This window comes from Ipomoea triloba, chromosome 3, assembly GCF_003576645.1.
Source record: "Ipomoea triloba cultivar NCNSP0323 chromosome 3, ASM357664v1".
Lineage (NCBI taxonomy): Eukaryota > Viridiplantae > Streptophyta > Magnoliopsida > Solanales > Convolvulaceae > Ipomoea > Ipomoea triloba.
Window position 1 is genome coordinate 21444757 of NC_044918.1, and position 11801 is coordinate 21456557.

Genomic DNA, 11801 nt, shown 5'->3' on the forward strand with positions numbered 1-11801 from the left:
ATCATACACCTTAGATGTATGAGCTGAGGTTAATATCATGAAATTTCAAATCTAAGAAAGATTGATATGTAACTCTGACCAAATTATTTACATAAGAAACTGAAAATTTTCCAAATAGTTGACCAGCAAAATGCATAAAGCCAATATCTTATATTTTTTCTGCTACGAAAGATGTCCAGATACAGATTGACAATGAAACTCAACAACTCAACTACAATACAGTGTTGGCCAACTCCCCATAACAGGGCCAAAAGTCATTGCACAAAATCTCAGAGTCAAATATCATATTTGTCTCTTTCATTATCACTCCAATAATTAATCATTTACGAGTATTTCAGAGCCACGTTTTCTCTTCTTCGCATCACCCCTAAACCCCACCTCTTTAAGTTGAATCCTGAATTTGTTTGAATTCTAAACTTTGAGTTTTAAATTTTTTGCGATTAAAGGTTATTGGAGGAGATAAATCGTCAAATAAATATAATATGCCTTAACTTACTTACCTTCAAATGTTTGTACACTAAGATACTGCACACAATAAAATTAAATTTATTTCGAGGTATTTTTTTATTTTTTATGTACAAGTAGCCTACACGAGTTGTCTACTTTGCCCTTAGCTTGCACCATATGAGGCAAAATCCTAGAAGCTAGAGTTGAAGATCAGAGAATGGGTCAATCAAAGGTCGTGTAACACATTCAAATCAACTCATCCACCAACCATGGACTATAATACAAAGCTTCTTCTCTCCACCAAACACGTTCTCACTTTACATATGCACGTAACTTTCCTTGTTCACACACCTGTTGCTGTCGCCATTGTCACCTATAAAGAATTTTGTAAATTCTTGAAATGTTATGAATGTCGTAGAGGTAGAGTTAGACGGTGCTGGTATAGGTTTGATATTAATGATCATTTATTTGGCTGCAAAATTTGGGATAGATAATATTGAATATTCTATCAACTTTCCCTATTACATTGTAGTATCTGTTTATCTATATTTTCTCAACCTATTGATGGGAAAGTCAATACATGACATCTGAGCACAAGATAAAAAGGATTGAATTAAATAACTTGTTAATCAAATTAAATATGTAAAATGAAGTGAAAGTATTATTAAAATTTTCAAGTAATGATTACCATCCAATACCACCTTTCTTTACCCATTTACTTTGTATGTTTTGTCAACTAGTACAACGTATACCTACCTTTTGGCGACTATTTGTTCAATCTTATTTTTGGATATCTTATGAATATTATAACACTTGAAGAAGGTTTGTTGACTTGTTCAAATCGCATACAGATAGAGAATCCGACCAATATCGTCTATAAATTAAATAATCCTAATAGTTAATTAGTTGGTTGGTGTTATATTATGATCTAAACTCAGGCCTATTTTATTGCCACATTATTTTAAATACACTTCTTATCAGTTAACCATACATTTTATTCAAGTTTGATGGGGTAATAAAGGGAATTGAATCTCAACTACACCTTGTTAGAGCTATTCAAGAGCTTTAAAAGAGTGATGTCGCTAGCTTGCTCTCTTTAGCAAACACATAGAGAGACTAATATATATGTATATTATTGAATGAATCTAAACTAAAGATTCAATGATAAGTAAATTTCCTATTTTATAATTCTCGGATGGAATTAGACTATTTTCTAAGACATAGATGGTGTGCCTACTTCCCTTTTTATGCCGTTTGGATAAGGAGGAAAACCCGTAGTTACCCTACTTGAAGGTGTCCATTAAATAAACTCAATTTAGTTGTGTTTGTCCGGTTATTCCTATTGTTTATTATTTAAAATAAAAATTAATGTCAATAGCTCACGCCATACAAGCAAAGTTTATAATAAATGAATACTCCATAGTCCATACAATCTACATATTTGGCAAAAAATTATACAATACATTTCAATTTTAATTTTGTGAGTACAATTGGCTCTGTTACAAGCTAAGGTATAGTAATATATATATATTCTATATTTTTTCCATTGTAATCCAAAGAGTCAATATTATGCATTTCTCTCAAGAAAAGTCACAGAGATGACCTCCCAGCACAAGAGCTTGGCATTTCAACTTAATTAATTAAATTGATAAATTTGGAGCTAGTTGTACATTATTCACGCTCCATATTACCATATATATAATCACAATAGATAAGCATAATAAGCAACTTGAATTGATTAGTGATTTGGCTTAATTAATGGTTTTGAGGCTGCAATATCTCTGAATTGGAAGAAGGTGGTGGCAAAGCATATCCCTTTCCCTTATTTGGCGGTAACTTAGACAACTTTGGCCTCTCCATTGATCCCTCCCTATCCCTCTTCAAGAACAATTGCTTCCTCAGCTTCTCATGCAAATGCCCAAACAATTCATTCTTCAGCGCCTCAAATGCCAAGTCCAGCCTCTCCAGCTGCTCCATGGCGTTCTTGTTGTACATAAACAGACCATAGTACAAATCGAAGCTATCACTCGCCGTATTCTCCACCAAATTCAACAGCGTCTCGTACCCTTTCGTGTTTATCGGCGTGGTCTCCAGTTGCAGCTTCTCCAGCACTCTCCCCATCGTGTGGGTGATGAATTGCGACCCTGCCGCGTGCCGGTCGTGCTCCGAGCACTTCATTTCCACCATTCTGCACCCTTCGCTGGCGAAGATGTCGAGGAATTTCTCCGCCCTCCATATTCTTGAGCCGTCCTCGCCTATCCGGACCTTGTCGAACACGAACGGGAGTCCTTTCCAGGTGTCTTTGCCGCTCTCGGGGCCGAACATGGGGTGGGTGCAGAGGATGTCGAAATGGGGCGGGAGGAGCTGGAGGAATATGTTCTTGGGGAATTCCTTCACGGATAATACGTCGACGAAGAGGGTGTTCCTCTTGAGGCGTTGGATGGGGAGGGAGCGGAGGACGGGCTCGGTGGAGATGATGGAAGTGCAGAGGAGGATGACATCGGGGTGCTGCTCACAGAGGTCGTGGGGGTCGGGGAAGAAGGAGGCACCCATAGAGTGGGCCTCTAAAGAGTAATCAGTTCGGGAATGGGCCAGAACTGTGTGGCCCTGACGGACGAAAGCCTTGGCCAGGAATTGACCGAAGTTTCCAAACCCCACCACGGCTATTTTCAACTTGGATGGATGGAGGACGTTGTTCAACCGAAGCTTGTAATCGTGAGGTTGCGAAGCCTCAGTTGCCCGGATTCTGAAGCGGCGAGGCCGCAAAACAGGTTTCGGAAGAGGAGTACAGAAACGGTTGAGGTGGGTCAGGTGGTCGCCCGAGGAGAAGAGGATGGAGCGGGTCTTGGAAGTAGCCGTAGGGTTGAACTGAAGTTTAGCGTTGGACATGACTGTATATGCCATATGGCTTACCAATCTCTTTCCCTCTACTATAAAGAGAGAGAGAGAAAGGAGAATGAGGGACGAATGAAGGAGAAGAAGTGTGAAGGGTTTAAATATAGTGTGCAAGGAGCGGGAAGTTGGTGGCGCCGTCGAGGTTAGACTGCTTCAGGACCGTAAATTTAAGGATGGGGTGACGGTAGGGCCCACCAGAGCAGAGGGTGGGTAGGTAGATGACGCTGTAGATTTTTACTTTCCCACGTTATTGGGCCATATAATCTTTAGATTAGAAAATTTTGACCGCGAAGAAACGGAATAAGTTACGTGAGACTGAAGAGAAAATTCTGCAAGGTAAATTTGATAGAAACAAAATGATGCATTGTAGAAAGAGAATTTGGTACAATCGGTGGAAGAGGGATGGTCCGCTCGGAAGAAACACCGGCAGAATCGTCAAGAACCGAACACATACAATAGACGGACACAAATCACACAATACACAAAAATATACTACACATGATTTAGGAATATGAGACTCAATAATATAACAAGGACGGTAGAGGCCTAACAAGATTAATTGTGTTTTACTGCAAGGGCTGTGAGTTTTTGTTCAAAAAAGATAAAATAAAAAGAAAAAGTCATCACCTCTGTCTACTTCAACCATTTCGACTTTTATTGATTTTAAGAAAATTTAAGAAAATTAAGATTACAAAATTCATATAGTAAGACGGCATAAAAAACATACAAAAAATCTCAAATCAGATCTCTCTAATCTTTATTAAATAAGTTACATAATTAAAAAGCAAGCAATAACACATGCAATTCATTGATTCAAGCATGATAATTGCATAAATTTTTCCTTAGGCGGTTATTAGGGTCCTTCGTAATATATTATAGTATCTGTTCATCCTACTTTCTCAACATGTTAAAACACAAGGAGGCTCATATATGACATCTGCCCACAAGGTGCTTGCGGTCCCTCGTAATATGTTTGTTATTAACAATTTTTTATTTAGAAAAAACGTTTTTGTTGTTTCTAAAACAGTAAAATCTCAAATAATAAATAATTAAATTAGAGATTTTAAAATTTGCTAATTTATATCAAAACAATTTTTTTCACGTAAATAACAACTATATTTAAATTTTCAAAACAATTTTTTCACGTAAAAAACAAGAATCACGCCCCTAGATCAAATTGGCAAATACTGAATTTAGAATATATTAAGCCAATATTAGGCTCGTTGGCACTAAACCCAATCATATTGTGCAAAAAGAAATGTAAACAGTTCAATTGGTGGGTCAATTTAACACAGATCCATAAAAGTTACCAACTCTTACCGATTCCAACAAAATTTCTTAAACATGTCCCAAAAAGAAAATGTTGGACAGAAAACGATACATGTAAAAGGATCCCCCAACTATTCCAAATATTTCACGATCAGCAGCGCCGGCCGTAAAGTAATCTCCTCCCAGAATAGGTGAAAATTTCTGAGCAAACCTCAACTTTTACTAATTTCAGGAACTTTTGATGAGAAGTTAGAAAAGGTGAAATTTTTCTGTTCTCTAAAAGATCTTGAAGAGCAGACCGCCATGTGCAGCAAAGAAAGGAGCAAAGACGAGCGACTCGACGGCCATGAGCTTGATAAGAATGTTCAACGACGGCCCAGATGTGTCCTTGAGAGGGTCGCCCACAGTGTCGCCTATCACAGCAGCCTTGTGCGGGTCAGATCCTTTAGGACCAAGAGTTCTTGCGTGCTCGGAAGCCCCAGCCTGTGTATCCAGAAGCAATGCATCTCATTAGAAATGCTCTTTTATAACTGAACCGTAACATAAACCGTTTGTTTAGCTTAGTTTAGTTTACCTCGATATACTTCTTGGCGTTATCCCAGGCACCACCAGTGTTGGATGCAGATATAGCAATCTATACAAGCCCAAAGACAATGTGTTAAGGCAGGTATTGAGATTTTAGAGCATTAATTGTACCGGTTAAGGATTTTTTAAAACATTACCTGTACACCAGAGACGAGGGATCCAGCAAGGACACCAGACAAGGTTTCCACGCCAAAGAAAATCCCGACAATGAGGGGAGTGAGCATGACAAGAGCACCGGGTGGGATCATCTCCTTGATAGAGGCATCAGTGGAGATCTTAACGCAGGTGGCATAGTCGGGCTTGGCTGTGCCTTCCATGAGGCCGGGGATGGTATTGAATTGCCTGCGCACTTCCTCAACCATCTTAAGAGCAGCCTTCCCGACACTCTTCATTGTCATAGCAGAGAACCAGTAAGGAAGCATTGCACCGACGAGCAAGCCAATAAAAACTTTAGGTGTCAGGACATCAACAGTTGAAATTCCGGCCCGGCTCACAAATGCACCAAACAAGGCGAGAGACACAAGGGCAGCAGATCCGATGGCAAAACCCTGAAAACAAAGACATCAACAGGTTGTTTACATTTGATTCTTGTTAGAATCTAAGATTGGGCCAAAGTCACTCAATTAGGCTATAATGCACATGGACCAAATCACACAAAAAGATTGAATCCAATCAATTAACTAGTCTAACTCATGACCATATAAGGACACTAAACAATTCTTAACCATGCTAATCAAAATAGGGTTCTATCACTGAAATAGACAACGAATTCCAGAAAGCTGTTAACTTTCCGGAAGATCATCTAAATCATCTGTCTATATGTGAAACGCTAATGTAGGAGACCCTACTGGGGCCGGAATGCAAAAACAGTTCACCTTTCCAATAGCTGCTGTGGTGTTTCCGGCAGCATCAAGGGCATCGGTTCTCTCACGGATTCTGTGGCTCATGCCGGCCATCTCCGCAATTCCTCCAGCATTGTCACTGATGGGACCATATGCATCAATAGCCAAACCAGTAGCAATAGTGCTCAGCATTCCAAGGGCAGCAACCGCAATGCCATACATCGCTGCAAAGCTGAAGCTGACAAAGATGCTGATCGCTATGGCAAATATGGGAATTATAACTGATTTGTAACCCAAAGCAAGGCCAAAAATAACATTGGTAGCAGCTCCAGTGCGGCACGAATCAGCAACATCTTGCACAGGGCTGAAAATAATAATTGGACGAGAGTTACTAACTACGAGCACTACAAGCTTACACGAGCAAAACAGAATGGCTATGAAAATAGCTTACCTGTAAGCATTGCTAGTGTAATACTCTGTGACAAACCCAATAATAAGTCCAGCCCACAAGCCAACACCAACACACAAGAACAACTGCCTGCAAGTGCACAATAGTTGACACTTGTCACCATGATACTCAATTTCCATAACTCTATAATTTTCCTTTCCAAGATGGAAAGATAGCAATTTTCTGCAGTGCTTATTAAGAAAAAATCTTTAAAAAAAGGCTTAAACAGTAGCAGTAGGCTCACCAGCTCTTTACTGCTTTTTGAACTCCAAAGTTGAAAATGGTGAAGGAAGACGGAAGGGCAATCCAGGTAATAACAGCAATGCCAACCGTCATCAAAGCCGTGGAGATTATGAGTTGCTTCTTCAATGCTGGCTCAATTTCTTTTACTGCCTTGACTTCGAAGAAATCAGTCGCAAATAGGGTGGTGAGCAGACAAACAAGGATACCCACAGAACTAACATGGAGAGGATATAGCATAGCAGTGAACTCATGGTTGACCCCAAAGGAAGATATTGAAGCGACAACAAGGGCAGCACAAGATGATTCCGCATATGAACCAAACAAGTCTGATCCCATGCCCGCAATATCTCCAACATTATCACCAACATTGTCAGCAATCACCTGGCATACGTTTAGAAGTTAAAAAACAATAACAAAAAAAGTTTCGAGTGTGCCAACAATCAACATTATAGCCGAGATAGCAATCATACCGCTGGATTTCTAGGATCATCCTCGGGGATGTTTCTCTCAACCTTGCCCACAAGATCAGCTCCGACATCTGCAGCTTTTGTATATATACCTCCACCTACTCTGCCGAAGAGGGCCATAGAAGATCCGCCAAGACCATATCCAGTTATAGCCTCGAACAAGCCTTCCCAATCATCACCATAGTACAACTTGAAGAGATTGATAGCAATGTACAACACCAAAAGACCATTAGCAGCAAGAAGGAAGCCCATCACAGCACCTGATCTAAATGCTGTGATGAAAGCCTTCCCAACGCCCTTTCTGGCCTCCAGGGTAGTCCTGGCATTTGCATAAGTTGCAATTTTCATTCCAAGAAATCCAGACACTACTGAAGTAACAGCACCAAGCAAGAAAGATATGGTGCTGAAGACAGCAGTGGCAAGAGCAGGCTTGCACATTCTGGAGCTGTCATATGTACATGCCCGGCTCTTTGTGCTGAAACTCTCAACCGAGCCGAGGAAAACAAAGATCAAAATGGCAAAGGCAACCATGAATACACCAACATACTGGTATTCAGTGAAAAGGAATGAAGTTGCACCTGTTACATAAAAAAAAAAATCCATTTTAGCCCAATAAGTGCAAAACCAGCAATATATTTTGCAAGTAAATGGCACAAAGGAAAAAGTGATACTGTAGACATACAAATGAATAACCAAAATGAGAAAGATCAATGAAAAATCAAAAAAGTATATACAGAAAAATACAATAAGGAGAGGCCCTTTACCAAATCCTCAAGTTTAAACAAATTCCATAACTCAATAACACCTCTTCAACAACAATTCACATTGAAGCTAAATACCCCTTATTAAGGAAGCCATTCCAAGTTCATTATAAACAGATAATATTAGCAGTGGAGATTGGTGTAACAGATTAAAAGTAAAAAAGCAAACTTGTTGGAAATAAATTAACTGAGACATAATTTTTTTGAATGTTGACTTGTTAGATAATATTCTTATCACCTATTTCATCATTTTTATTCAATTCAAATTTTCAATCACCAAAGTGGTTACAGACCTACAAGTAACTAGTTCAACATTTTGACTTGTAAATTGGCATGAAGTAAGGCAGTGATATAGGCATCAACCTATTAAAATATGTATGTGGGGCACCAACTTTGGAAATTTCAAGGAATAAGAAAAAAATAGTACATAAGACCAATAATAAAATAGAAGTAATACAATTTGGCAGTTGGCATCGCTTCTCAAAGTAGAATTTTAAGTGTGAACATAATCACCCAAAAAGTGGTTGACAGCACCAAGGGGGTGAAAAAAGCATATTATTATTACAGTTGGAGATATTTTTTACTATTTCTTAATTATGAAAGCACCTTTAGGTCAGACACTATTGGAATTGATTAAACAAGAGTAGAATTTTCAGTGTGAACCCAATTGCCTAAAAGTTGTTGACAGCACGAAGGGTGTGAAAACACATGATTTTCTTAATTATGAAAACACCTTTAGGTCAGTAAGTATTGGTATTGATTAATCAAGCACAGAACCATAGAGACTTTTTGTTCATGTCAAAATCACAAAAATGAATACATACAATAATTAAAGACCAAAATCTAAAGCATAAGCTTCCATAACCATGAGACAAAAAGAAACCATAATATAATTAATCAGCCAAAGCAACCTACATTAAACGAAGAAGCAAGATCTTAGGGGTGCAAACACAAGTCCACACAATTTCATTAGATGCCGAAAAGTTAAAAGAATTAACTTAGTAAAATTAACCAAATAAAACAACAATTTAACATATTTGTTCCTTAAAAAAACCAGATCAGAGTGTAAAGATAGTTTCCTTCCCCCTTCCTTTGCTTCACAGTCAAGATAGAGAGAAAAGAAAACTTCATATATAACACAAAGCTACTTGAGAGAACATAAGTATATACACACCCATTCATATGCGGCAAATGTAGCTAAGTTCAGCTCAAAACATAAAAACCAAACAACAAAACACACAAGAACCATCCCAAATCCAAACCGACAACACAAATCAAACAAGAATACTAAGGTTTATACCTTCGGAGATGGCGTTTTGGATGTCGGCGCACTTGTGAACGACGCTGTGGTCATTGATGCCTTCCTCCTCCTCAATAAGCGACTCGGAGAAGCCGTTTTTGGCAGTTGGGGCGGAATTATCGGGGGAGAGCTTGACCTTGGAGACGAGGACCCACTGGATGAGAGCGAAGGCGATGCCGATGACAGCGCACACCGGGATCAGGATCTCGGTGCCGAGATCTGGCAGAATTGTCACTCCACTCGTCACCGTCATCTCTGGTGGGAGGGGAGCAGAACACCGACGGCGAAAGTGGGCGTGAGAGAAATGTGCGCAGTACAAAGAAGAAGAAGAAGCAAATGAAGTTCGGCAAGTTGCGAGTGCTGTGCTATTTATACGACTAGGTTGTCGGCTGTTCACTGGTGGAGTGGAGTTAGATTTATTTGTGGATAAATATTCTATTTATCCCAAATTTTTAGATTACTGTTATTCAAATTATCTTCTAAAATATATATTTTCAACAAAATTTTCTAAAATATATAAAATTTATATTTTATTAAATAGTGAATCACTTAAAAAATTAATTTTACCCTTAATCACATAATTCTTTTGGCTATTTGTTGTCATATTTTACTTAAATTAAAATTATATGGACATTAACCATTTAACCATATCACTTCTTGATAAGTTGCGACACCACTATCGAATCAAGCAAAAGTTGAACTCGACCAACCTGACTGACGATCAATAGAGAAACACACGAAAAATCATATAGAAGGATTTATTGAAGTAGCATTGGAGCTGGATTTTCAATTCACTGAATTCTCGTGAACATGCTGAATACTCTTCACAAAAATATTAAATATATAGTAGTAACTTTTTATTTGCTAATATTAATGTAACTTTTATATAATGATAAAGTGAAATATGCTTTAAAAAAAAAAGATAATTAGGCCCAATAAGTCTAATATCTTAACCTATTTAAAGATAAAAATAAAATAATCTTACTCGAGGTATGCAGGAAGTAATGGCACAACTAATTCACCCCCAGGGCAAATACACAAACCCAATAATCATCACGCAACATACTTAATTACCATCTTATGTAGCTTAGTTTTGAATATATAATGCTACATGGACCAATTCAAAAAACTAACGAATATAAATTAAAGCAATTATAACATATATTGATTTGGTGTAAATATATATATTTTTTTTGAAAAAAAAAATCTCTAAAATTGATTAGGTTGGAACATGTGATTTCTAATATTGGAACCTTCACATTAAAATCTCATGCTCCGTATATATTAGGTAGGAAATAATGACGCAATTTCATTTTTATATTATTTCCCCGATCACCTTCTTGTTAATTTATGGTATGAATTCCAAACATCCTCCAATAGCATGTGGAACACGGAATTCACGTACATCCTCCATGATTCATGTCTTCATGAACCCTCTTCTGAGCATCTCCAATAATTATAGTTTTTAAGAAATTTGTGTATGTGTAATTATGAAATAACAGATGAGAGAGAAGGGAAAAAAAAAGAGCAAAACAAATCTTGAAAAAAAAACTTTAGATTAACTTGTCGGCTGGAAGCTGTGTTGCGCCTCACACGCCACAAATGGCGCTGTTGTTGTGTTGTGGTGGGACTCACTTCACTGTCAAAAACCAAGTCCTTGTAGTGTACACCCAAATCTTCTCTCTCCCCACCCTCTCTCCTCTACATAAGCTTTACTTACTCAAAAATCACAACGTCGGATGCTCTTATTTTCACTTTCTTAATTAGCATGTTGAAGGAAATTGTTGTGTCCCACCTCAAAGAACATTATTTAAAGCCATAATAATAGTAGTAGTACTACTACTAATAATAATAATTGCATTCTAATAAGTGCAATATTTTTTTAATAAGAAATTTTGTGTTCAATTCTCCTTATTACACTTAACATTCATAATTGATCACTATGAGCTCAAAATGTACAAATAATCAATTATGTACGCATACAAGCATGATGATGGAATAATATTTTGGTAACAGTTGGTGCGATAGCCAAAATGATTAGGTTTGACTCATCGAATGAAGTTAGTTTAGAAGCAATATCAATTACCTAGAAGGTGTTAGTTGTATTATATAGCATGGCACAATCTATTGAAGTTGTTAAGGCGTTATTACACCTGGAAAAACTTGAGAAATCAAATTGTCTATGAGGAATGAATTTGATTAGTCATTATTTGTTTAATATAAATATCTTGTGTTATGTAATGAAGGGGCTGGCAAGCTCCTTCTTTACTATGAATATTACCTAGTTTATATATACTAACTAGTTTTATACGCGCATTGCGCGAATGGGTTAATGGCCAATGTTTATATTTAAATAAATATTTGAAAGTATATCAATACAAGATTATATAAGAGAAGTTTATACACGGGTAATTGAATGTCGAATTTTTTTAATTTAAATATCCAACTCAAAGAATATGAATCCAAGATAATATAGAAAATTCATTATAATTATTACTAAAATAAATGTTTGCAACCTTGTAAAATCGATAGTCTAAATATTTG

The 11801-nt window shown here is 37.4% G+C and overlaps 2 protein-coding genes across 2 annotated transcripts; both read right to left on the reverse strand.

The window, feature by feature from the left end:
* Nucleotides 1-1996: 1996 nt before the first annotated feature.
* Nucleotides 1997-3440, reverse strand: LOC116013721 (arogenate dehydrogenase 2, chloroplastic-like). Its single transcript, XM_031253622.1, has one exon. It carries the CDS (start codon nucleotides 3349-3351, stop codon nucleotides 2203-2205), a length of 1149 nt encoding a protein of 382 aa, XP_031109482.1. The 5' UTR covers nucleotides 3352-3440; the 3' UTR covers nucleotides 1997-2202.
* Nucleotides 3441-4527: 1087 nt separating this feature from the next.
* On the reverse strand, nucleotides 4528-9596 carry LOC116013260 (pyrophosphate-energized vacuolar membrane proton pump-like). The gene is made up of 8 exons (XM_031252927.1): nucleotides 9258-9596; nucleotides 7200-7774; nucleotides 6731-7110; nucleotides 6490-6576; nucleotides 6072-6402; nucleotides 5334-5744; nucleotides 5186-5245; nucleotides 4528-5094 (listed from the first exon to the last, which is right to left on the reverse strand). The coding sequence occupies exons 1-8, from the start codon at nucleotides 9508-9510 to the stop codon at nucleotides 4888-4890; spliced, it is 2304 nt and encodes a 767-aa protein (XP_031108787.1). The 5' UTR covers nucleotides 9511-9596; the 3' UTR covers nucleotides 4528-4887.
* Between the last annotated feature and the right edge of the window lie 2205 nt (nucleotides 9597-11801).

Coding starts and splice junctions, on each gene's coding strand:
- LOC116013721 (XM_031253622.1), bottom strand. CDS start 3,351: ATGGCATATACAGTCATGTCCAACGCTAAACTTCAGTTCAACCCTACG.
- LOC116013260 (XM_031252927.1), bottom strand. CDS start 9,510: ATGACGGTGACGAGTGGAGTGACAATTCTGCCAGATCTCGGCACCGAG. Junction 6,577..6,730: donor CAAAAAGCAGTAAAGAGCTG/GTGAGCCTACTG, acceptor GTGCACTTGCAG/GCAGTTGTTCTTGTGTGTTG. Junction 6,403..6,489: donor TACACTAGCAATGCTTACAG/GTAAGCTATTTT, acceptor TATTATTTTCAG/CCCTGTGCAAGATGTTGCTG.